Below are 27668 nucleotides of genomic sequence, written 5' to 3' on the forward strand. Positions count from 1 at the left end.
GATGACGTGCAATCTAGTCCAGCAAAAGTTAAATCACATTTACAATTGATTGGTTGGTCTTTAACGAGCTTCTTTCGCGCCTCGCGACGCAGCTTGCTCAAGGCAGAGTCATGTCTTGGAGCGGGGTGGGAGGGTCGAAGAGAAGTGGCAAGGGCAGCCCCCTAGAATCCGAAGCCTGTCACGAGCGAGCGTAACAGAGGGGTTGTATCCAATGTTATTCTAACCTAAGTCCCATTCATTCATTAGGTCTACTCGGTGTAGGAATATACAACCACCCCTCAGAGGCATGCGGCCGCCCTGCAGCCCTGAGCGTTTTTGGCAAGAGGCGCGCTCCCCTGGCGAAGTTGAAAGAAGCACCCCGACCTGAGGCGCCGCCGATACACCATTTCCTCCCACCGAGAAAAGTTCTCCTTAGCTCCGCCCCCACCGCTTCGGGCAAAGGCTCTTTCGGCTTCGCTTTGGGGAGCGCGAGCCCAGTTCGCGCGAGGCGGTGGCGCGGGCTCCGCTGGAGGGCGCCGCCGGAGACAGGCAGAAATGCGCCGGCGAGTCCGAGTTGGGCTGTCTGCGCACCGCGCTCTGTGGGACCCCAGAGTCGGCCAAGGGGGGCTGAGGGGGGCGCCGACATGGACGCCTTAGCGACCAGGAGCCCGACCCAGTAAGTCTGCGTAGAACCGCCCCTCTCCCCCTCTGTCCTCATGCCGCTCCCCGTCTCTTTCCCCCTCCGCCGGTCAAGGCGCGACTCTCGCCACCTTGCTTACCGGGTTTGCTTTCCGAACGGGCATCTTCCATCCCGAGGAGGAATTGAGCTTGACGGGGTGCGGGGAAACTTTGGGTTTTTCTTCCGCAGGGAAAAGGGGCCAGCAGAAGTGGGGAGAGACAAGAATGTCTGTTCCCTCCTTCCTCGGTTTCCAGGGCATCGGATCATCGTGCTAATTCTAAATCGGTGGTAGTAAGCGGGGCTGGTAGAAGCATTTTCTAAAATAATTTTTAAAAAGGAGTCACTTTGGAATCTGGCAAATTATGCTCCACCACTTCTGTGGGCCAACACGAGTATGGTATCAATGGCTTGAATCATAGACAACAAAGCAGCATTGTTTTCAATACTCAATACAGAGTTGGCAAGTAGAGAATTGTGGTCTAATAAAAATATATCCCACTCTTTAATATATCCAGCAATGTAATTATTCTTTTGGGAATGGATTTTCAGTGCAGACCTACTGGGAGGCTAAAAACCTCTACCAGTGGTAAAAATCTGTGGCATTTGTGGGAAAATATGGGTAGGGGAGAGCCCAAGGGCCAGATCTACACCAAGCAGGATATGACACTTTGAAAACGTTTTGAAAACTGTATATAGAGTGTGTCCTGGGCCCCAAAAGTTGTCACTTCTGTTATAAACCATTTTAAAGCAGTAGTGTCCCTCTTGAAATAGATATGGATGGAACATGTACGCCACCTTTGTTGCCATAGACAAGGGTTACTTGTGCTGGCTGAACCAACAGAAGGAATCACAAATCCCCCCCCCCCCCAAATTATTACTTTGGGGGATAAGAAGGTTGAGTCCTTCTTTACCCTTCAATACAATTGCAGGCTATGCTTGTGAAAGAAAAATTGTGCTTGAGAAAATGCACCATTTGGCATGCTGTTTCTGAGACTGAATCCTTCCCAAATGATTATCTAGGGAGCAACCATTTTGGGGACACATTTGCATACACATCAGAAATACAAATTGTATGGGGTCCCCATACTTGATACAAATAATACTGTGAATTACTTTTTTCACTATTGTTTTACTTTCAAAACATAACAAAACAAAACACTTCTTGCTGTTCTTTGCTGTATCCAAAAGCACTTGTTGTTGTTGGACCACATAACTTTTATCAAATTACATTTTTAAAAAATTTATTTATTTATTGCATTTCTTTACCACCCAATAGCTGAAGCTCTCTGGACAGTTCACAAAAGTTAAAATCATGAAGACAATTCAAAGTATTATTTATTTATTTATTTATTTATTTATTACATTTTTATACTGCCCAATAGCTGAAGCTCTCTGGGCGGTTCACAAAAATTAAAACCATGAAGAACATAAAACAAACATCAGTATAAAAACACAGTATAAAAGTACAGTATAAAAGCACAACCAGGATAAAACCGAGATGTTTACTTAGAAGTAAATCCCATCAAGTTCAAAAAGACCTGGTTTCCACGCAATGACAACCCAGAGTACAGGTAGAGTATGGGTTGTCCTTGAATCGTGGGTTGTTGTTGAATGGTGGATTGTCATTACATGCAGATTCTACACTATGGCTTACCCACAAACAACCCAGAGTTCACAACCCAACAACAAATTATAAGTTCTCTTCCTAGGTGGTTCATAGTTAAACCATAGTTAAACCATAGTTTAGGATTCAAGTTAGCTTGTTTTAACTAACCATAGTTAAGGTTAAGTACAGTTTGTCTGTGTTTCTACAATAAGGCGAGATGTGGTTAATTTAAAATGTAAGTGAAACTTCTGTACTCTTTGTGGCTGTATCTGAAGATGAGCAGGGAGGGGAAATAGCATGAGTCCGCGGCTCACTGTGGCTTATTTTTTGTTACACTATAGTTTTGTATTATGTATGAACCAGCCCAGTGCTTTTTCCTTAAATTGGTATATAATATGAATGTCAAACGTGCTCTGCTGAGAATAATTTCCCTTCTATGTTCTGATTCATTAACAATGGTCAAATATGACCCACATAGCATCAGAAACAACCTTTCTAACTTGATGCTCTCCAGTTGTTTTGGGCTACCATTCTCATCAGCCCTAGCTATTTTAACCAGTGGTTTGGAATTGTCCAAAACATAAGGGGGCACCCTGTTGGGGAAAGCCCCTCTTTGTGATATTCTAAATGGAGGGAGCTAGGCATTTTAGAAAGATTTTCTTTTTCTTGTCCGTAAATGGTCCTGTTTGTCAGGAGCTAGTTTTAGGATTTGGGATTACGCATATGCAACATGAAAAGTCTGACCTTCCTCTCATTATAAAGGGCAGGCTGAATATTAATAACTTTTAACAATATTTTTTTTCTTGAATATGTGCTTTCTTGGGCTGACAATATATGTGTAGAATGCTGCTGCTGAACCGGTGCAATGGACAGCAGACACCTTGATAGATGGACCATAATCTTCTTTACCAACAAGAGTCTTACAGAATGATAATGCAGTGTTTGGGGGTCTTTGCAAGATGGGGGCTTGGATAGAGAACATCCAGTGCATATTTTTTGAAGAGAAGTGCAAAATTGTTTTCATCTTCCAAGTCGAATCATGTCCAAAGTCAATTAAAGTGAGCTAGCGGCCTAAAGTAACACTTTGGGATATAATTTCTTTCTGCCTTTTCTCTCAGTTGTACAAAACTTTGTGGATTTTTCTGAAATAGGAAGTTTGTGCTTAGCTTGGGTCCTGTACTGTGTGAATAAGGGCTTGTTTATATGTTATGTTTTAGTTCATCGTTAAATACTATGTAGGGTTGGATACAATGTGTTGGGAGTCTGCTGGTGCAGTGTGACTTCTGCTAGTGCAACGGGACTTCCCTTTCTTCTCTTTCCTTCATGCACATCTGAAATCTGCTTTGGAGGGTTGCTTGACCCTCCAGAACAGATTTAGGGGGTGCGCAGGGGTCTGATGTGGAAGAGGAGATCTGTTTGGCTAGCAGTTTCTGTTCTATTGCCATATGACCAACATTGGATCCAACTATTGGAGCATATTTTGCAGTGTGCTAATAAACTGCAACCAGTGTTGCAATCCACATGGAGAGGAGCTTTCAGTGTATTCTCTCTCTCTCTCTCTCTCTCTCTCTCTCTCTCTCTCTCTCTGTGTGTGTGTGTGTGTGTGTGTGTCTGTCTGTGTGTGTGTGTGAGTGAGAGAGAGAGAGAGAGAGAGAGAGAGAGAGAGAGAGAGAGAGAGAGAGAGAGAGAGAGAGATTCCCTGGTGGTTGATGTCAGGCAGGTAGCACCGTTGGTTTGTTTTTGACATCTCCTATAGACATTTTTATTGAAACAAACCTTTCCTGAGTAAAAGACCAGCTAAGTTTTATTGGTATAATAAGAACTTAAATTGGTTTTATTTTCTTGTATTTTAGCATACATATTTTCCCCATTGTTTATTGCTTGGGAAATTTTTAGATGTAGAGCAGTTTATAAATGTTGTGAGTGAGAGAATGAATGAACGAATAAATAAATAAATAAATAAATGTTGTAGTGCTGTAAGAAATTTGAAACATAAGCTGTCATATATGTATTTTGTGAACTCTATAAGAACTACCACAGAGTTTTCTGGAAGGTAATAACAGACGTAGTCAACGTAGAGATTTCCTACTTTTTCTGTTCCGAAAGTATATGAGAACAGAAACACAGTGACTAACTTTGGATAAAATACCATGGTTCGTTGTGGTTTATTTAACCTGATAGAGTGTTGTGTTTCTCAAAACTTTCTGTTTTCTTGGGAGACAATAACGAGGCTTGCTAAGTAATCCACAAAGCTTTATTCAAGCAATAAACATCTCTTCTCACCTGAAGAGTCTAATTTCTAGGCAAAACTATGCAAACTAAGCAAGACAGTTGTCTTTTCAAGAAGAATGGAAAGCCTTTTCCCCAGACTCGTTAACTTCAGAGAGACTAGTTCGGAGGCAGCTTCCGATGGGATGTGAGCTGGGCCAACTTTCTCTCGCCTTCCTTTCACTCCACCCATTTTAGTCTGTGACGTATGTACTCTAGGATCAACTAACCTCTCTGGGCTGTCTCCTTTGGAAGAATGTTGGCTTCCTACTGACAGTGTATTATTTGCTCTTGACGAGATAAGCTCTGGAGAGAGTTTACTCCCAGTTGGTGAAGAGCCCGTGAGAACTTTCTCTCCCACTGGTACAGGCTGGCCTGTTTCTGGTGCCAGCTCCTCTACTTCAGAGTCTGATTCTGTTGACCACTTGAAACACCTTCTTCCAACCCAGGGGGCGGGCAGGGCTAGACATGACATAGAGCCTATTTTGAATGTTTTCGCTTCCTCCCACATTCCATGTTAAGACTGGAACTAAATGCAGACTTCATGGGTTGAACATTGGCCACTATTTTCCTTCTTGTTTGTTTACCATCTTGCCTGATGATGATTTCTGGAGAACTGGAAAGCTTGCATAGTATTTTGAGTCCTTTGGTTGGCCTAATAAAGGTATTGTTGAAATATGAATTTTGGAGGGTTTTTTTTATGGCCAATTTGGCTGTCTTTGCTTTTCACAATATGAGATAGAACTTGGAGGTCAGTAGCATTCAATTTATACCCTACTTTTCTTTCCATAATCAACCCACAGTTCACAACCATGAACAACCCACAGTTCACAATCCAACAAAAATCATGGGTTCTCTTCATGGGTTTTTCATGGTTAACAAATCATGGTTTGTTAGTGTGTATGGGTTCAAACAACACGATATCCCATGTTTAAACAACCCACAGTTCAATGACAACCCACACTCAACCCATGCTCAACCTTTGAGTGTGGAATATTATGCTGTCTGAAGCCACAAGTGTCTTAAAAGCATCAGAGGAAAAATATAATAATACAATTAGGGTACAATTAATAAATAATTGGCTGGATTCTGCTAGCTTAGCTCTTTTGACTAGATACGTGCTGTAACTCTGAGGTATAATATACTATCACCCCTTGCGTCTTTCCATGAGCATGACAAGAACTTGGGAGTCAAATAGCATTGATTCCCAGCATTGCTAATGGCAGGAAGTGGTTTTAGTTGGAGGATTTTCAGTGGGAAAAAAACACAGAGGAAAGGGTTGCGCCCCCTTTACCCACACTGTGATTCCAAACTGTTCAGGGTACTGCACTGCTGCTTTTGGTAAGAAAAGAAAAGAAAAGGCAGACAGACATGGGAATCAAAGAAATATTTAAATGAACATGCAGCTTGACCCCAGTTAACAAATTTAACAAATTTAAAGTAACAGGTTTCCAAGGCAGGATGCTATTTACCTATCTTAAGATGTTCAGAAGAAAACATTAGTACTTGTTTTAATTGATCAGTCCCAATTGTAATTTACTTTAAATATAGCCATATAATGAAGGATTTTTTATTATTATTAAGCAATGGTTATATTGTTCTTACTGATGATACAAAACTATTGGGAACAATAGAGATTTCTAATAGTTAAGGTCTTTACTGTCTTAGGCTTCTGCAGAGTTATTTAAAAAACCAAACAAAACCAGTGTCTGTGCTTGTCTTTTTAATATTGTGAACCACTGAGAGATTTTACTGTACTCAGCAATATATATGTCTTGACAGAACAGCATTAAAATATGCAATACTCCTGTATCATTAAAAGGACAGAAGCAAGCATCTATGCTTATTTTGGACTGCTGCTCATGGTGGGGAAAAATTCCCCCTATTGCAACAGCGTCCCCAAGTGATGTGAATGACAGCCATTCATTTGGGAAAAAGTGAAGGACTGCACCTGAGGAAACAGTGGAGCTGGAGGCTAAACTTGCACTTGGTGAACCTTGTTTCTTAGAGATGCATTTGCTCCCATAATAGTCTTGTATATTCCACTCTATTTTAAACTTAATAAGAACCAATTGAAAATTGATCCCCTGCCTATTTGCACAACCCCACCTTGATTCTTTGGCTACTTTAGAATATGAAAAAGAGAAGGAACACAAAAATGACTTTTTTATATGTGATTATTTAAAAATAATAATTACATACACCTATGGAGGAAAATATATTTTAGGGCCTCTACCAGATATAGAAAATGGCCTAACAAAATCATGTTGCTAGATCTATTTATTATTATTTTTGGCTATTTTTTGGCTATGATATTTAAAGGGTGTTTTGTTGAGAAGTGGGAGAGTGAATTCATTTTTTGTAAATTACCCTAGGAATATTATTGAAGGGCAGTTAAAAATTATACAATGAACTTGATTAATTTATTAGCTGTTGTGCAATTACTGGTAGCTCAAGCTTTGAAAAAGAAATTGGTGTCAGTTGCTGAGTCATAGATAGTGAAGCCATCGGATATAATTAATTTAGCAGATCTCCTGAAATGTTAAGAGAAGTTGAATTGGAGCAGTATGGAGACATGTCATACATATCTCTGAAAGGTTTCATAGTAGTATTATAATTCTAGTAGATTCATTCCAAAAAGCCCTTAGGCTTGTGCAAAGGCTTGACTGCTTGTTTTGCCCCCATCTGGTGGTGGTAGGGAGTAAGCAGCTTTGGAATAGAGCTTTTAGAGTGGACAAACTGATGAAAGGGAAAGATGTAAACATCCTTCTGTTTCTCTGTTCCAAATTCCCACCTCCCAAATGTCCCAGCATCCCAATCAAGCCTCTGAATGGTGAGGGGCCATAGCTCAGTGGTAGAGCACATGCTTTGTATGCAGAACACTAAGCATCTCCAAGTGAGGCAAAGAAAGGATCCTTCCTCAAACCCTTGAGACCCAGTGCCCATCAGTGTTAACAATGCTGAGCTAGACCAAAAGAATAGGTAGAAGGCAGCTTCCTATGTTCCTAACTCTAGTAGTGTGAGTATGTATTCAAAGTTATGGTTTCCTTTGAATGAGGTCACTAGAGACATATGGCATTTTGTAATATTTGTATTTAATTACAAATATACAGGTTGAAGTTCCTAGTATTAACACCCCAGCAGATATTAGCACCCCAGCAGATTTCCAGGTGAATCGCAAACAACAATGGATACTTGCAGAGAGCAACTCAGCTACCTGCCTCTTTCAGTCCTACCTAAGGCTTCCTTACACCATCTTTATTGAGACATATCATTATATATTACTCTATATTACAGTCCTTGATCAGGTCTTAAGAGGCATTGCTTCAGGGCACCCCACAGCAATAGCTCCACACACAGAAATCTTATTAGCTATGAGAACTGCAGAATTGGAAGATACCTTCAGGGACCATTGAGACCAACCTCCAGTTTACAACACAATTGTTTTATCTGGATGAACTGAGCTAAACCCGCTTTCTTGTAATTTCAACCTCTAGGACCTGAACCAACGGGTTTAAATTACAAGAAAAGGGATTTTGACCAAACACTATGAAGAACTTCACGACAATACAAACTCTTCAACAGTGGAACAGGTTCCTTGGGAGGTGGTGGACTCTCCTTTGTTAGAGGTTTTTAAGCAGAAGCTAGATGGCCAGTTCTCAGGCATGCTGTAGTACTGAATTTCCTGAATTGGTAGCAGATTGCAGTAGATGACATTTGAGATACCTTCCAGTTATATGATTCTCTTATTATGTGAGGTGTTGCTTCTTGTGAATGCTTAAAGAGTTAAACAAAAATTGCTGTGGGTTATACAGTAATGAAGAGCTGTATGCTATAAGAGCCACTTGTGGCTCAGAACGGGGGGGGGGGGACCTTTGATACATTTTCTAAGTAGGAGGGAAATGTTTGACTAGTCCAATTCCTGTGAGCCTAATAGTCGTCTTTTCCAACCTGCTGCAGAGGCTCTTGTGAAATGGTGTTCTCACATGTGACTGTTGCTTTTTTCCCCTTAGGAAAGCTTCACAAGGATGCAGCATTGATCCAAAGGCAGCTGTTGAGCTGGAGCAGATCTGCTGTTCCCATTCAGAGCTTGCTGAAACTGCTGAGTTCAGTGTAACAATGTCTTTGGGGCACTTAGCCAAGGGAGCCAGCCTAGATGACCTTATTGATACTTGTATTCATTCTTTTGGTGAGTTGGTTGATCTGCCTTTAACCATTTTCAGACCGTTTTGCTGTAGCATTTTGGGCACTTTATTTTGCACTGTTTTAGATATAATCAAGTGTAACTGACATTTATTATTACTCTTAATACTTTGCTGGATGCCTACATCATTATGTGAGTTTGTATCTGTCTAGAATATTTAACAGTGTAAGTGCTGTCCTTGCAGAAACTGACAAGTGCACCACAGTTATCATCTTGATGGAATTATTTCACCCCCTCCCCACCATTCCCAGATCTGAATAAATATTAGGCACACAGATAATTATTAAGAAATGCATATGGACTGTTGAAGAATTGAACTGTACTGATCAAATCTGGGTATTTTTATACTGTCTTTTTGTAAAACTTGCACCTTAGCACAGCTAAATGAATGGTTTTGGTGAGGGGGGAATACTTGTTATTTTAGCACTGAGGGAATTGTTTACCCTTCTTGAAAAAGGGAAAGAAATTAAGTAAAAAGGCTCAGTGGTATAGCTTTTAGCTAGCATTTGAATTATTCATGCTTTTTTACTTCTTTGCCTTACAGAATACCTTTGAACAGATTTAGCATCATGCAGCCTAATCCTATGCATGTTTACTCAGGAGTAAATCCTACTGAGTTTAAATTGGGCTTACTCCCAAGTAAGTGTACATAAGATTGCATCCTGAGATGTTTAAAAATTAGTATTGTCGTTTGATATTTTCATCAATTTCTCTATATGGTAGTTCTATTAAATTATATTCATAAAATATACACATGCATTAAAACCATTAAATTATAAATATTGGAAGTCTGATAAGGATTTGTGTGTGATTTCTAACTACTGTCTATATGTGTACTTGTAATGTTTTTGATTTGTGATAGAATGAATATATTGGAACAGTTTATTTCATGTCCCGTTTATTATTATAGTTTTAATTTTTCTGTTCACAGTGTATATTATTCGAATAGCAAGCAAGTGAATTGTTTGTTGACTATGTTTGTAGGAGAGAGGAATAAAGGATGCACTGTTTATCAACTGCAGATGATGGACCAACCAATTTAGATTATTGTTCAAATGCATGTGGCATAATACAGTTTGATAGCTTTCTTTCCAGTGAACAATTTAGAGAAATTGAATAGGTTTGGTACTCTACCTTCCTGAATCATGCTCCAACCAATGACTAATCCTCCCAGCACTTCCAGAGGAAAGGCATGTACATTATTTACTTATGACAGAGCATTTACAAAGCAAAATGCAGGTGGAGAATTTGATGGTATGGAAATTCCAGCAATCCTTCCCCCCCACCCTGTTTTTTTGTTTCCGTACCACATGTAATGCACGTAATGCATATGTTTTATTCACAATGGCCATGAAACTAAGATCTCATACTTTAACAATCACCTAAGCAATGTATTTTATTTCTATTTTTTATTAAAATGAATTGAATTAAATAAACTGTTGATACTGCAGAACGTATTCTGTTAGAGCCCTCTTGCCAGTGTATTTAAAGAAATGTATCAAGGGCAAATTCTCATTTAGGATTTTGTTTTAACATTTTCATGGAGGTAAGTCTTACTGATTTAATTGCAACTTTCCTCCAAGTCAGAATGCTTAGGATTGCATCCTAAAGTTGTATTTCTGTGCTTGCTTACATAGAAGTAAGCTCTGTTGGGGACTTCTGCACAATCATGCATAGAATTGGGTTGTAGGCCATAGCAGCTGATTTATCTACGTTGTTCTAATATGCTGTGATGGGAGTAAACAACAAAGATTACAAATTACATATACTAAAGCTATTAAAACATTGACACATTCTGTTCAAAGACTATATTTTCATTTCTTTTTGGAGTCAAATTACCATCTTCTCTAAATGAATTATATTCATATGTAGTCATAACCTTACAAGGCTCAAGCTTAGTTTAAAATCTGGAGCCTGCTATAGAACAATTATAAACATCGCTCTTCCATTGATAGTCATGATACAGATATAATTCTTCAGACCTGGTTTGATGCTATTTTAAGAATGTGCATTGTGTTGAGTATCTTGGGACTTCCCAGTAGTTTTAAACAGTCATGAGTTGAAGGTGGTACAAACAGATAAGCTTTAAGGAAGTTTTTCATTTATTTTTGGAAGCTATAAACATTGCAGCGGAGGTCACTGGAAGAGAAGAGAATTATCAGAATTCTGCTTTACCACTTCAAATGTAAGAAGTGCTTTTGCTGAATTACTAAAAGCAACAGACTGCACAGTTGATCCATAATGGTGTGTATAAGCTACTTGCGATTCTGATTCTTAACTCTAGAGTTTACACAGGTTATGATTTCAGTGTAATCTGAGAAACATATTTAATTTTGTTTATTTTAGTGTGGTTAAAATGTTTGAACTGTTGTGGGATGAACGCTTAGGATTTTGGTTGAAATAAAACTCACTATCATTTGGACTAAAACGTGGCCATCAAAAGGAATCAACCATATTCAGAGGAATTAGTTCATGGAAACTTCATCTGTGCCTAAAATGAGTCCCAGATCAAATATATATGTGGTTCCATTCCTCTCAATAAATTGTGTAATTCTGTTGTTGGAGTTTTGTTTTTTGGCAAGGGTTGAACTCATTGAACTTCCTCCAAAACTGTATTTCCTTTAGAAATATAAAAATGGTGCAGAAATATATGTTGCCCATGACAGAATTTTCAACTGCACGAAGTCTTATCAAAGGTACTAGGGCTGAGCTTGGCAACTACCGTTGTGTGAATATGAATCTCAGGGATCTCAGTTTTCATTACAAATTGAGAAAGTGCCTGTCTCTTACAGTAGCACACAACACACTAAATCAAAATTATTTTTTATGTATTTGTTTATATTATTTAAATTACTTATAAATTAGTTGTATTTTTCATAACAGCTTATTGTTTTTTAGATCTCCATTGGCAATGCTTATTTGGCATTGCTGCTCTAGATTTTTCTTAGGTTGGTAGGTGTTTCAGCATTAACCATATAACTGAGGTAAGAACAAAGACTTAGCAGAAAACAGCAATTTAAGTGAGCACCAAGGTTAAGCTTGTGTTCCTGTTCTAGGTAGAGGAATGGATTGGCTGGGTTTAGTGTGAGGTGGGTCCTGATGGGTAGAATTACATCCAGATATCTCATAACCCATCATCTAACTATTCTATCTAATATCTATCATGTTTAGAGGTCCTTACCTTTAGAATCTTGTTTCGTATTTTATTTGGATTTTCACGGTACACTTGTAGTTAGCAGAATCCTTTAAATTCAGTACTACATGTTTTATACTAGCCTTATATTTAACAACTCTCCTGGTAGCCATAGGCAAAGAGGAATTCTATCAGGTGAGTGAACTGGTGGTGGAGGGAAGCATTTCTCTGTCTCTTGTCCACCAGTCTGCTTAGTTTCTGGGCTGGCTGACGTAGAAGGGAAACCAGTCTGTCAGCTCCATTCCTTCTCTGCCAGCACACTTGGTAAACTGCACATTTGTTTTCCTAGCCGGTATCCTAGGTTTCTATACTGGACATGGAGGAGGGGGCTTTCTATTCTCTATGGGCAGCATGGAAACATAGGATACTTTCCTTTTAACAGGCTATTCAAAGTTTTGCAGCGTTATTTACAAGGTTGTCTTATCCAGAGTGCCCCTGTCAAAAGGAGCAATTCTGAATTCATCTCATAGTCCGTTATTCTGCAGGTAGAACTTTATGGCACTAGGCAGGCTGGTTCCATACATGGCTCCTATTATTTATAGACTTGGGATGTAGTATCTATATGTTTGTTTGTTTTTGCAGGATTTTGATGACAAAATGTATCTTAAGCCATTTAATGCAAATATTTAATTTTTAAAATAGCGTTCTCTTTGGTATTTTATCTTTAAGTATAAATAAAACCATGATGGCCTTTGTCAAAGTACGTCATGCCCTACAAATCTATAGCTTGAACTTTGCTAATTTATACATTCAGAAATGCAACTAATTAAATGTATTTGCAAGAATGAAAGTCTTGTCAATTTGACAGCAAATTATTGAAATTAATTTTATTCATGGAAACCTTTAGCAAATTGCAACCGTAAGTTATACAGCAGGACTTCATGTACTTTAATGTATAAATGTGTGTTAAATATAGGAAAATATTTTTTCTTTTTATCTTTTAACCAGTATCAGGTTGGCCCTTTTATATCTTCAAACTATCAAAATATATTAAAGCGTTAGTGACCTGAACTGTACACTTAGGATTCTTAAATGTTCAGGTGTTAAGATTTACTGTTCTGTATTAAAATGAGATTAATCTTTGTGCTTTTAACTCATCCTAGTATAATTCTGTCAAAAATGGCATAAAAGCTTTAACGTTGCTTGGCAACTGAAATGAAGTTAATGGGGAACTAATCACATTACAGGAACAGAAGACTTTTTAGAGCCCTTTAGAATTCTAATTTAGTTAACCAGAACTGATTGTGTTTAACTAATGTAAAACAGCTATCGATAAATTAACGTTTTCCATAGTAACATCTCTATAAATGTTCAGACTTAATTGTTTTAAAAGCAATTTAAAGTTGCAAACCACTGGCTTTTAATGAACTACAACTGCTTACATTTCCTAAAGTATTAATATCATATCGCTTAATAAAGCTGTTAGAATTTAAATAGTAATTTCCAGTGTTTGAAATCATAAGGATGGAAAATATTTTCTTGCATAAAAAGCATATTGTAGTGACTTTTAGTTTATTGTCCAGTCAAAGATTGCTCAACTTTCCCCCTGTACTTTATTAAGCATGTGATGCAGCAAGCCATATCCCCTTGTCATTCTAACTATATTTTTCATTACACATTCATCATCAAGAATAGCCCATGATGCCATAATACCATTGTGTCATAGTGTGGGAGGAAGTTGTGTATCTATTTATTTAAATTCTGTAATATACTATCAAAACTGAGAGCAATATAACCTTAAAAAAGAATTACTTAAAGGGCAACATCAAAAGAGAAGGGTTAAGAACCCATTAAAAAAATTTAATGCTTGGAGGGGCTAGTCAAACTTCTCTTGGAAGAGAGTTCCACAACCAGGGTGCAGCGACCGAAAAAGCCCTGTTTCATGTCATGACCAAGCAAGCGTCTCTTGGTGATGGAACACAGAGCAGGGCGTTTGATGATGACTGTAACTTACAGGCAGGTTCAAGTGGAAGGAGGCAGTCCCTCAGATATTCTAGCCCCAAATGTTCTAAGACTTTATAGGTAATAACCAGCTTTGAAACAACGAGGAAGCCACTGCCAATGGAACAGGATTAGTGTAATATGATCTGAATAGTGAAGTCCAGAAAACATTCCGGCTGCTTCACTTAACACTAATTGAAGCTTCCAGACACTCTTCAAATGCAGCCCCATAGTGAACATATTACAGTAAACTACTCTGAATGTGACTAAGGCATGTGTTACTGAGGCCAGATCTAACTTCTCCAGGAACAGATGCAACTGGTGCACCTGTCGAAGCTGGGCGATGGCATTCCTACTCATAGCAGCACCTGGATGATATCCAAGCATAATGCTAGGTTTAGAAGCATCCCAAGTTCTGAACCCTTAAAAAGGAGTACAACCCCACCAATAGCAAGTCATATTTTCATTTCCAAATCACTTCTGTACTGACCATAAGCACTTCTGTCTTGTCTGGATTAAGTATTAAATTTGCAAAATAACATCCAGTCCATCACTTTACCCAGACCCTGATTCAAGACTTTTACAATCTCCTTGGCATTAGATTGCTGACACCCAACCTCAAAACTCTGCATTATCCCTCCCAGAGCTTTCATGTAGGTATTGTATAGTATGGCAGAAAGAATGGAGCCCTGTGGGACTCCAGAAGCCAGTGGCTAAGGTGTTGAACCCCAGCATCACCTTCTGGGAACACACAACCATACAGGACTTAAGCCACTACGGTATGTTACCTCTAGCTCCATACCATTAGGGTGACCATATGAAAAGGAGGACAGGGCTCCTGTATCTTTAACAGTTGTATTGAAAAGGGAATTTCTGCAGGTGTCATTTGTATATATGGAGAACCTGGGGAAATTCCCTCTTCATCACAACAGTTAAAGCTGCAGGAGCTATACTAGAGTGACCAGATTTAAAAGAGGGCAGGGCTCCTGCAGCTTTAACTGTTGTGATGAAGAGGAAATTTCCCCAGGTTCCCCATATATCCAAATGACACCTGCTGAAATTCCCTTTTCAACACAGCTGTTAAAGATACAGGAGTCCTGTCCTCCTTTTCATATGGTCACCCTACATACCATCTAAACTTCTGGTACTGAAAGTTGCTAAAAGGTCTAGGAGAATCAACAGATATGCACTTTTCCTGTCTTCTTCCTGGGAAAGGTACAAAGCAATCAAGGCCATTTCATTCCCCAAACCAGGCCTGAGCTAGATTGGAAAGGATATAAATTAGGCCCCAAACAGGAAGGTCTTTGCCTGCCAGCAGAAGACAATCAGAGAGACAGCTAGATGGCTGTCCTTAGGAAAGGACTTCCAGAGCCTGGGTACAGCCAGTAAAAAGCCATCTCCTGTGTTCCTACCAAACACACCTCAGATATTGGCAGTTAATGGAGAAGGGCCTTGCTCAGAGATCTTAATATACAGACTGGTTTAGACTGGAGAAGTTTTATGTAACCGTAAGGTGGCCCCAAGCTGTTTAATGATTTTAAGGTCATATCCAAAGCTTTGAATTGGGCTAAATCTGAACTGATAGGTGAAGCCAATAAAACAATTTTTTTGCAGAGCTGGCTCCAGGTTTGAGAGGGTCCTGGGCAAAGTGTGCTCTGGTTGGCTCTGTGCTCTGTTGGTGGGGTCTAACAGGCTTACCTGGTAGCAGTAGTGGCCAGCAGCAGTGCTCTGTACTGCATTAGGTGGCTGAGTGATGGCATTTTAATTTTCCACGATGTCCTAGAGCGATGCTACATCAGTGGCATTCTGAGAAATTAAAATGGCAGCTAGACACAGTTACCTGGTGCTGTTGAAAGCAATGGGCTGGAAAAAATAATTTGGGGTTCAAGGCAGGCATTAGCAGTGGGCCCTGCTAGGGTACTGTGGTCCTGACAGTTTCCCAGGGATGTCAGGTTCTGATGCTGGTCCTGACCTTTTGGGAGTAGCTCAGTAGACCAATAGTCGTTAGCAACAAAGTGAGGGGCCAAATCACTTCTCCATTTTCCATCACTGCTATTGTATTGAAAGATCTCTAACAGAAGATAGATCTCCAAATATTTGGGATTTCAACTCCCAGAAGTCTCTGCCAGCATGGTTAATGGTCAGGAATGCTGGGAGTTGTAGTCCAAAACCTTTAGAGATCTACTTTTTTCCCACCTCTTCAAGCTGATAGTTGCTAAAGGAGTGGCTCGTAGGGGAGAACCATAGCTTGATGTTTTGACTCAGTATAAGGCAGCTTTCTATGTTCATATCGGTGGCCAAAGCCAGTTCTCCAAGGTTCTATCAAGGAGCGTGTGCCATATGATGGCTCTTACATTTGTTACGATTTTGTACTGAATGTTTGTAGCCATTTTGTACAGTGGAAATTTTGTTAGCCGTCTTGACTGTGCAGATGGGGAGGCAGGATATGAATCTAATGAATACTGAAAATGTACCTGGAGTGTTTGGAATGTTCTAAAGAGCTTATTATTTTGCAGACCAACATGATACTTTACTCACTCAATTGCTATTCACCCTATCAATTGCTGTCCTAAAAATGTCATTCTTTTGATTTAGGAGGAGGCATTTTAATGTAAAGTGCTTCTTTGTATATTTTTGCTATATTTGTTTTCATTATGGAATAGTGGGCTAAAATGTAAAATAACCGGGGGGGGGGGGAGCAGTAGTCAAAACAGCAAGGCAAAAGATACCAGTGCAACATTGATCCTACTCGCAAGAGCAGAGAGCCCACCATGGCTTATTGAAACCTTGATGGGCTGCGATGCATGGTGGCGGCCATTTCAAATATTCAAGCCATGACCGCAGCTTCTTGTGTTGACTGAACCCGGTAGGGATAGGTTGTGCAAGGATTAAACAACATTCACAGAACTCATGGCATGTTTTAGGGTTTAACTCTTGCAGAACCACCCTCACCAGGTTACGATGGCATGAGAAGCTGCAGTTGTGGCTTGAAATTTCAGGATGGCATCCGTGGATGGTGTGGCTTGTTGTGGCTTAAATAAACCATGATGGCGATCATGTGAACCTGGTCATTGATTTCTGTGTGATTGTGTGGATGAATTGATAATCAGTTTGTTTGAAGGAAACTATTATTTTCACTAGCAAAAATTCTTGTGAGTTGTGTAGCAGAAATGTAAGAATGTTCTGTATGTTTTTAGGAAGTTTGGGAGCCACCATCTTTAAGTGCAAATTGTACAGAGGCAAACCATCTTCTTGATTTCTGTTGAGTTGGGCTTGATGAAAGATGGTAGATAACCAAGTACACGGTGAACATTAGGGCCTATGCTGTGATAGTGATGTTGGCAAAGAAAGTGACTTTGGGGCCATTATTGCTCATTGCCATACAGCAGAACTTTTCTAGGTAGTTTCACAATCAATCTGTATCTTGTCTCTATCATCTGATTCTTGGGACGCCTCGGAAATGTTAAATTGTTGTCCTAGGAACAGTTTTGGAATGGATAGGATGAACAAACTGAAGCTTAATTTGACAAGATGTTGGTACTGCTAGTTAATAGTGCTGAAAATCTTGGAAGAAGTATTCAGCCAGTGTTAGATGGAGCTGCACGTGCCCTGAAGAAGCATATTTGCAGCTTGGAGTGCTTCTGGGTCCATTCTTGCTTACAGATGTGCCTTTTACTAACTTCATCTGGCTCGCTAGTGGTGCCCTTTCTTCGGAGAGAAATCAGATTTAACCACATTCATTCATGGCCTAGTGAGTTTCAGGTTGGATTACTATCATATACTTTAGGTTGGGCTGTCATCTTTAGCTAATGCTGGTTGGCATTGTTTTAACTTTGCGTCTATGATGATTTCTCTGTGTGCTGACATGTTCTATGATATTACATGTCTTTATGGCTATGATTTATATTTTTGATTTGTAAGAGAAATCCTAAGGCCCATAGGCAGTGTATATGAGGGAACTTAGGATGCAGCAAATCCCCATGTATGACAGCTCCTGCCTTCAGGAAGGAGAAATTGAGAATGCTGGGAGAGGGGAGAGGCTATAGATCTGTTAGATCTAACAGCCTCTCTGTCCCTGTACCTTCCACAGAGACAAAAAATGCTGCAAAAGTGGACGGGGAGGCAAAAATAGCCACCTTCACTACTCCTGCCCAGCTGGCAACAGTCTTGCAGGGCTTAAAATGGACAGAAGGGATTGGAGCCCTTCTCCAGTTATGCATTTAGCCTGAATGATTGCTTTCTAGGGGCTTTGCTAGACCTACCTTAAAATCTGTGTGGAAGGAGGCGCCAGCCTGCGCTAGAAGTATTGCAGGCCGTCACCCCTCTCTACATGTCAGATGCGACGGGGTCAAGGAAAGCCCCGTCGCGTCGGCCATTTTTGTTTATTTCTTAAAGGCGCCAGATGCGCAGGAGCGCACCAGCAATCAGGTAGGTTTTAAAAAAAATCGGGTTCCCCGCTCCCCCTCTGCCCCTGATTTACCCCCTCTGGCCGCGATCCCGCCCGCCATGTCTGATCCCTGCCCGCCTGCCTGCAATATCCGATCCCCCTGCCCGCTTACCATGTCCGATGCCCCCCTGCCCCCGGCCACGATCTCCCTCCCCCCCAGCCGCGATCTCCCCCCTGGCTCCACTCTTCCCCTCCCCATCTCTCCCGCCGGGTCCGCTCTTTCCCCCCTGGCCCTGTTCTCCCTCCCACCTGCGATTCCCCTCCTGGCCCGATGGGCACAGCGCTCCTGTGGAGCACTGTGCCCAGTGTGCGGCTTCTTCCAGCTACTCACGAGTAAGCCGTGTAGCCGGGAAAAGCCATGGAACTGGCTAGACTTTCCGCAGCCCCAGGCTCAGCCCGGGGGTGTGGAAATACCAGGCCACAAACTGTGCAGGTTATCCCGGGTGAAGGGAGGGTATAGCCCAGGTTGACCCCAGGATCCCCTATGCGTCATCTGGATGCACAGGGGTGAGCCCGGGTATCAGCCCGAGCTAAACCCTCGTCTAGCAATGGCCTAAGTCTCCTTGAGTGTGCTTGTCATTGAAAGGAGGATTAAAAATGCAAATATAAACAGACCTATCATTTTAATTGCCATGCTCTTTAAACAACTGCCAGTATTAACACATTATTTCCAGAGAATCGTCTGAGGGTTCACAATGCTGTTCATTGTTAAAAGTAAGCAGGTCTTGGCCAGGTTAGTGTCTAGATGGGAGACTTCCTAGGAGCTTTTGAACAGAGCAGACCATAAGTGTAATAAATGCCATTTAAAATTTATGACTAGTCCTGTTTCAGAAATGTCTGGGGGAGTACAAAGGCTAATCAAAGAGGGCCTCTGACATAGCAGATTATGGATCCTGCCACAAGAGAACCGCATTTCAAAGGAAAGAAATCTGCTGTGAAGCATTATTTGGAGACATGACATTTCACTACCTTTTAATGGTTTTGTATTAAAGTATTATGGTTTTTGTGTTGGATAGCAAAGTATGCAGATAAAGCTACAGATTCTAAGCACGCTTAATTTGGAATTATGTTCCACTTAAACCAACAAGACATCTGAATAAATCTGGTTCACACATAAGAACAAACCATGACTTAATTAACCACGATTTTTTGAATCATGGGTTGCTGTTACATGTGAGTTGTTAACCAAGAACAACCCATGAAGAGAATTGGGTTGTGAACTGTGGGTTGTTTAAACCATGGTTGTTGTTTCAACCTAGAAATGTGGGTTGTGAATGGGTTGTTTCATCATGTTGCAGAGTGTTATGTGATGTGCTCTCATTATACTTGCACAAACTTGCACACATACTAACGAGACCTACATCCGCTTATAAGGAATCTTTTGACATTGACAATAGAGTGTCTGTGGCCTTAGCTAGACCTAAGGTTTATCCCGGGATCGTCCCAGGGTTGTCCCTGCCTGCTCCCGGGATATCCTGTATGTCATTTACATGAACAGGGATGATCCCGGGATAAACCTTAGGTCTAGCTAAGGCCTGTGGCTAAGTAAGGCGATTCTTACTCAAGAAATCTACACCATTGAAGAGGATAACGCCACAATGGCACAGTTATTGAGGTTGAAACAGATACAAATGCACACGCTAGTTTTGGGGAAATTAGCTGAGCAAGTGGAAGCTTAGAAGTAATTTCAAGACTGAAAAATAGACTTTCTGAGACTTAAAAGCATACACACACAGCAGGGAAAAGAGTAGAGGAAATCTTTAAAGGCAATATACCTTTCCTTGGGCTGGAGCCCTTTTCTGTAGACATGAACTGGTGAGCGTTGCAACTCCTGGTCTCAGGTGAAGAGGATAGGGGAGGCAAAGCACTCACCAATGGCAGCTTGCTCTCACAAGCAGGATTCAGTAGTAAGGCCCTGTGCTTCTGGTAAAAGAGAGGGGGGGGAGAGAGCCTCCCTTCTCTAAAACCTGAGGGTTTTTTATTTTATTTTATTTATTTATTACATTTTTATACCGCCCAATAGCCGAAGCTCTCTATCTAAATCTATACTATCTAAAGAAAAGTAGTGACATCACTGCTCATAAACACTGGAAGTGATGCTATTTGCTATCGGAGAGAGACATAACAAAAGAGGGTGATTGGGGATGATGGCTGTGCTTGCTGAAAACATTCTCTTTACAAAAGATGACTTTACACATGATTGCTTTAAGGACATGTGTTCAGACTGGAGTTCAGCAACAGAGCTGCATTAGCATGTTCATGACCAGGTATAACTTTTGCCATCCAGCATCCATATTCTGCTTAATTTTACCCCCACTTTTGTCTCTGGGGAATGCATTTGAAGAAGTCTATCAGAAAATGATTACATAATCTGTCCTTCTGTGAATGCTCTCAGTCTCATTTCTGCTGCAGGTGGAGTCAGTACCGCTCACAGAAACTTCTTTGTAACAAGAGGCAGCGGATAAGAGTGGTAAAAAAAATAAATCTACTGTACATGCCAGTGCTACAAAGGCATGTGGGATAAAGGAAGAGAGTGGGTGAAAAGTACAGGAATCAAACAAACCAGGTATTGAAAAAGCAACTCATGGTTTGCTCAATAGGATAAATAGAGCCCTGGGCAAGGAGTGCCTTTGGTGCACAGCCCCACCAGGGCCAGCTTTGCAAGGCCACCCAAAGAGTTTATGGGATCTGGTGATGTTGGGGGCCCTGCTGCTACCCCCTACAAGGACCCATTCATATGTGTACAAAGCTGGTGTTCCACATGTGGGAATTATTGCATGCATGGACTGCATCTGAATTCTCCCCTATAGCTCCTCCTTGCCCTGGAATCAAGCAGAATGATAGATGTGCTTCATTTCTTTTCTTACATGGGGACAAGGGAATAGGGATCAGGTTGTGCTTCTCCTGAGTAATTCCTCCAAATTCTTCTTTCTGCTTCCTGGAGCTCCGTCTCACAGGTCTTCTGGTTGTGTTCTGCTGCTGGCCTTCTACTGCTGGCTGCAGGAGGGTTTCCTCCTTTAAGTGTTTGCAGTATTTGAAGTGCTAAGTGCTCAGTAATGTTGCCTCAAAGTAAAGCTGTGTTCCACTGATTTTTACCTAGTGCAAATGACATCAAAGTGGAAACTGGAATTTTTTTTTTAAAAAAAAAAGCTAACTGAAGGAAGATAATTTTTTGTAGTTCATACCCAAACAACCTGTAGAACATTTTACAGAGACTTGCCTCCCTAGCTCACTGCAGACAGTACATTCAAAAGACACAGGCCTCATTTACACTTACCGACATTTCGAAAGGGAGGGAGATGGCTGCTAGTTTTCCTGGATCCATGATCGCCACCCCAGCTGGGGGTTGGACTCGATGGCCTTATAGACCCCTTCCAACTCAACTATTCTATGATTCTAACCCTATAAAGAATTTGATCTTTATATTTATGGATTTATTTAAAAACCCTATTTAGAATTTGATGATGGTGTACAATTAAGTATCACTACAAAACAAAACATTTGAAACCCTTTAATTAAACCACTCTACCTATAAGAGCCCACTCACTTTTTATGATTTGAGAACAGTGTTCCAAGTAACTTCCCTTCCAATCAGTTCAGTGGTCAAGAATAAGTGTCAGGTTGTCTCAACTCTATGGAATAGCCTTTCCCAAGAGGTTCAGTAGTGTTCCCTGTTCCTGGTTTTTACCTACACTTGTAAAGTTCATCTGTTTTGGAAGGACTTTGGATAGATGAAAGAAAAACATGCCATGGTTACTGTCTTTGATACTGTTTAGGCTTTAAAGTTTATAGTTATTTTTAAAATGTAGTTAAATTGGTTTTATGCTATCCTATAACTGTTTTAACTGATGTTGTGATCCACTATAAGTTAATATGTGTATGTGTGTGTGTGTTGGAAGGATAAATGTTTAAAATAAATACATGTGTGTATTTACAACTGTTTCCTCCTAAGAACATGATTGATTCAAATACTTCTAGTTTGTTTAAGTCTTGCTTAGTGTTTCAATATTATTATTTATACTATGTCTTCATATACACAGTGTCTTACAGATACACATAGGCAACATGGAGAGGCCCCTACTCCCAAGAAACTTTCTATCTAAAATAGACAGCGGGGAAACAATAAAGGGAGGGAAAGAGACCAAAATAGACATGAGCAGGAAATCCATGCTTGGATTGTCTTACTTTTAAAAACAAACCATCAAGCAACTTCTGGGGTGTTTAAAAAACAAGACGTATTCACTTCTTAAACATATAAAATATAACATTACATACAATAGAGAAGGATTGGCTATATACATGAAAATTACGTTTTTTAAAAAGATGGACAGAGTGCTTAACAGGAAAGGAGACCTTGGTGACTTATCCAAGAAGATAAGTCAAGTGTTTATGATGTTTTACACCTCCGACTACAGCTTCACAGTGCTTTCAACATAACGGGGTAGTGATTTTGTAAACGGAGCTGATCTTTTGAGGCTGGGGTCTTTGATTTAGGTCAGAGCAGTAGTGCGGAGGGGGGGAAGTGTATCATCCTTCCTGTTTTCCTATTTCACCCCCTTCTAATTGGGGACAAATGGTGTGATGGGAGGGTTTGTGTGTTAGATGTCTATCCTGCCTTTCCTTCAAGGAGTTCAAGGTAGTTTACATGTTTCTTCCCCAATTTATTAGCACAACACTGTGAGATAGGTCATACAGTGAAAGATACAGTGAACTTCATGGGTGAATGGAGATTTGAACCTTGGGAGGATAAGGCTATCAATGGCTATTGGTCCTGATAGCTATAGGCAACCTCTAGGCAGTATGTTTTTGTCTACCGGTTACTAGGGAACATGATTAGGATAGTGCTATTACACTCATGTCCTACTTGTGCGTTTCCCACAAGCTGCTGGTTGATCACTGTGTAAACAGAATGCTGGATTTTTTATACTGAGAGACTGCTTCATGATATAAAAAAAAGGGAGATCAAAATACAGATTTCCTACTTTATGGGTGCTTCCAGAAGGATTGATCCTAGAATATCCAATTGAAAGACAATGTAGCTATTCCTTCATTCTCCCCTTAACACATTTGCTGTGGAAAGGAAAAAGACGGAAAAAGTGGTAGGGAAACACAGGAGGGTCACAAATGGAAGATGTATCATTTGAACTTCCTGTAAAATTCTTTGACTGAGGCAGGGCTATTGCACAATAAAAGCCTCATCTGTGTCTGTTCTGGCCCTAAGTATTGCTTCTATAGTATATAATTTTGTTTTGGTTGTCTTAGCTGTATCCCTATGTAACAACATTTTAAAAAACACCTGTTAGAGAATGTGTTTAATTTGCTTCCATGAAATTTATATTCAGTGCTATACTTGCAAGCGATTTTCATTTTTATTCCTGACTGTCTGTCTATCTTAAGTTTTGTATGAAACTGTAATCTTTGGCCACAAGCCACAAAGCTGTAGGTGGTTATCAACACTTGCAATGCAAGTCCTGTTTTCAGTATAAGTACCGCACCAGTGCACCCTGCAGCAAACTGAGTGCTAGGTTTTACAGGTGCTTTTACTAATGCAAAAAACGTTAAAAGGTGCCATTTGTCACATTGGTTTAATTATTAATTCAGTCCTACTCTTGGATTTACTTTCAGCTTAGCCCAAGAAGCAGTTTAATTTAAATAATGATCAATATAATTCCAAATAACTCTTTGTGGAACCAAGTTCAATTCAGCTGTTGAATAAAATTGTCAAATTATCTAATTTTTGCTGACTGTTGCCTTCTGTCAGTAGCTTTATCTTATGTTTGATGTAAGAACCTGCTTACGTGCCTTGTGGGAGAGTGCTGTATTTGTGTTTGTGTTCTGCTTTTGGGCTTCCCATAAGCATTTGGCTGGCTGCTATACAAACATTATTCTGTACAAGATAGGCCTTTGGTCTGATTTTATGGCTTCCATAGTAAGCCATCCTGTTACCAAAAAGTTGGTGAGCAGATTAAACCAGGAGCTGGGACATCTAGCACAAAGTGTGTCAAGAGATTTTTGTAATGTTCCTAATAACACTAAGTTGCTTAATATTTTCAGATTCAGAAGGAAAGCTATGTAAAAACTACCAGCTGCTGAAGGTAACATTGACGATGCACCGACTTATCATCTCCTCCACTGAGATGCTGCGAAAACTAATAGATTTATATCCTTTTAAATATTGGCAGTAAATGCATTAGTTACTAATACAGAAGCTATGATAACCACAGGATTTTTGCCAAAGTTGGTCAAATCTTTTTCGGAATGGGTACTACGCAATAGTAAATTCTTTAAATACTTCTGATGAAAGAAATTGGTCCTTGGAATTTTCATGGTCTTAATTCTAATATATGATTTTGATCTCAAATTCAGTGGGCAACTTTGCATGTCACACTAAGCCATCCTGAGAATAAAGTGCAGTGGGTGGGTGGTTTGTCTGTTACTTCTGACGGGATTACCTGCTTGGCAGCTTGCCATGGCTTGTTTCTCCCTTAGTTCCTCTCAGTCCTCCTGGCAGAAATCCTCATTCTTCCTCATGGTCTCTGTGCATCACACACATAGGTTCTAGCTCATGAGGGAAACTTCAATCCCTCCCTTCATCCTGCATCAGATTGCCAAAGGGATTTAAGTTTCTGAGCCCGTATGAATACAGGAAAACGTTTGTAAACTTTTAATTTTTAATTTTATTTTAAGGGTCTTGGGCAGCACAGGGCTGCAAGACTACTTCTCTGCTTTTGATCCCAATATAGCCATGTCCCCTTCTTGTCAATGTACATTTCGTCCTCCACTTTGGGGGTTCCCAAGGGAAACGGCCCTGCTTCCTGCACCAAATCACAAAAAGGAAATAAATTTTGAGCCCTTATGAACCCAGAAATGCATTCACAATTTTTTTAAAAAAGGGTGTGTGTGTCTTGCATAACTGCACAAGGTCATGAAACTGCAAGACTGCAAGTCTCTGTCCACCATTTGGCCAAGCATACCAATATCCTCCTTTTGTCCTTGTCCTTGTGAGTTTCATCCTCCACTTCTGTGCTTCCCTTGCTAGTGAACTTTTTTTTTAAGGCTGCTCCATGCTCTGCTGAAGTAATAACACCCACCCCTAAAGCTCCTTCTCTCCTGCAGCTGCCAGCCCCTACCCCACATGCTTATTGCTTCCCTCTATTGGCCTCCATTGCTAGCTGTCCAATGTACATGAGGGAGCCATGAGCAGGATTGCTAAACATACACAAATTTCAAGACAGAGCAGGGACTGAGTGAGTAATCATACACAAATTTAAACATAGATGCAAATTTAAAGGCAGACAACTGAGATGGATTGCTAAAAATATGCAAATTTCAAGGGAGAGTAGTAAAATGGAGGGGGAATTACATAAAATTCCTAACAGCAAACATTTGCTTCTGTGCACTTGCCATGAACAAAAAAACAAATAATTGTGAACATGTTCAGGACATTCTCTGGTGTCCTTTGCTCAAGATTTCTATGAAAAAAGAAATTAAAAAATCCATCCTGAGGCAGAGGGCACTGAGAAGGATTGGGGTAGGGAACGGTGGTGGCATGAGCGAGATCGCAGAGAGTGGCAGGAGATTTTGCCAGACCTGTGGTTTCTGACAGCCCACAATAAAATCCCCCTGCTGGGTTTGGATGTCACAACAAGCCACCCTGAGAACAAGCTACTCTAAACAACCCTACTATGATTGGGTTTGCATGATCATGGAGAGAAAATAAGCCATAGTGGCTTATTTCCACTCCCTGTGTGTGCTGGTCACGAGCTGCCTAATTGGTCTAATTATCTCCACTGGACACAGGTTGTTGTGCCATCCAAACCTGGTGAGGTTACAAACCACCCTAAACCCAATGGCTTATGCTTTAGTGGTTTGTTTGTGGGAAAGGAAACCATGACAGAAAAATTGCTCTGGGTTTGGATGTCACGCTAAGGCATCTTGCAACCACCCACAATAACAACCCACCACGGCTTAGTGTGACATACAAACCAGGTCACCAACTAAAGTAAGAAGTCAGTTGAAATTAATTTTCTTGATAGGACACAATTTGTAGTACTTTTTACAAATGTATTCTTAAATAACTTTACTAAGGAGGCTTTTTCTACTTCAGAATGAAAGGCTCCTGTTCCCTTTGCAAAGTTTGCCAAAACCACTTGCTATTACTTTCAATTCTTTTTGAATTAATTGTTTCCACGAAATTTGCTGGTAATCTTTGTTCCTTTTTCTCCAGTAGCTTTATTTAATAGTAACTTTCTGATCATTCATTTGATGGGTATTGTCTTAATTTTACAACCAATTTGTCTTTTTCTGTTCTACTTTCCAAATCAGACCAATCCATATAATTTAATTAATTTTATATTGAAATATGGACCTGCTCAGATGTTACTTCCTTTCCTTGATGTGTAATTAGGTAGTGGATGGCCCTCTGGCTAGCATGCTTCTTCCACCCCACCCCTCAACCCCTGTCCAACACGTGTAGAAGATAATGTCTGGCAGTACTGAGAGATCTCACAATTGAAAACAGGATCTTTTCACTTGCAAATGTTCTTCCATGCATGGTGAAAGGTGTGGGTAGGGATTGAAGAATCATTCTATTTCTGGTCTGTGGCATTTTCACATGTGGTCACACATAGTCCATTCTGGCCCATTTCTGCATTAATCTGCAATTTTAAAAAAATTAATCCACATGAAAATTAATATTTAAATGTATATTTGAATTTATTTATTTATTTATTTTAAAATAGATTGATTTCTCTCAAAATTGGCATTATTAAACTCACGTTTTTGGGAACGGAGAACTGCATTGTAACAATTGGGAAGTACAGAAGCTGGTGGATAACTAAGTTCAAACCTACACATTAGCACAGGAGGTGCAGAGCATGTTGGACTTTGCAAAGATCAAATTCCTCAAGCATTCGTAAGAGTCAGGAAAACATGTGTGAGCTTGAGGCCAGCTCCTGATCTCACCACATGTAGGGGTATGGATGGATAATTCTGTCCAGAAATCTCCAAATACAGATGCAAGTCATTCATATTTTCAGTCTGTTTTTGATTCCCTTCTGCAATATCATGAAATATTTTGATACAATTTGTTTTTACTTCCTGATTCAAATAAAGCTACTGCCTCAAAATATTCAAGCTGATGAGGTTTTTGTAAAGCAAAATTAGGATTTCAGGGGATCTTAAATGATAATGTTAAGCAGTTGAGGAGCACTGATATTGGAAGATCATTCTCTAGTCTAAGCAGTATTCCAAAGTATTGAACGCATTTATTATCATTATTATCATTATTATTATTTATTTATATAGCACCATCAATGTACATGGTGCTGTACAGAGTAAAACAGTAAATAG

The 27668-nt window shown here is 40.1% G+C and overlaps 1 protein-coding gene across 1 annotated transcript in view; it reads left to right on the top strand.

Moving 5' to 3' along the window:
- The first annotated feature begins 623 nt into the window (after positions 1-623).
- RASGRP1 (RAS guanyl releasing protein 1) overlaps positions 624-27668 on the top strand; it is a 61680-nt gene continuing 34635 nt past the window's right edge. Inside the window, exons 1-3 of the mRNA XM_063118466.1 lie at positions 624-655; positions 8546-8721; positions 24372-24477. Coding sequence (XP_062974536.1) covers positions 624-655; positions 8546-8721; positions 24372-24477 — 314 coding nt within the window. The remainder of the gene's footprint in view (positions 656-8545; positions 8722-24371; positions 24478-27668) is intronic.

Source organism: Elgaria multicarinata, chromosome 2, assembly GCF_023053635.1.
Source record: "Elgaria multicarinata webbii isolate HBS135686 ecotype San Diego chromosome 2, rElgMul1.1.pri, whole genome shotgun sequence".
NCBI classification, from domain to species: domain Eukaryota; kingdom Metazoa; phylum Chordata; class Lepidosauria; order Squamata; family Anguidae; genus Elgaria; species Elgaria multicarinata.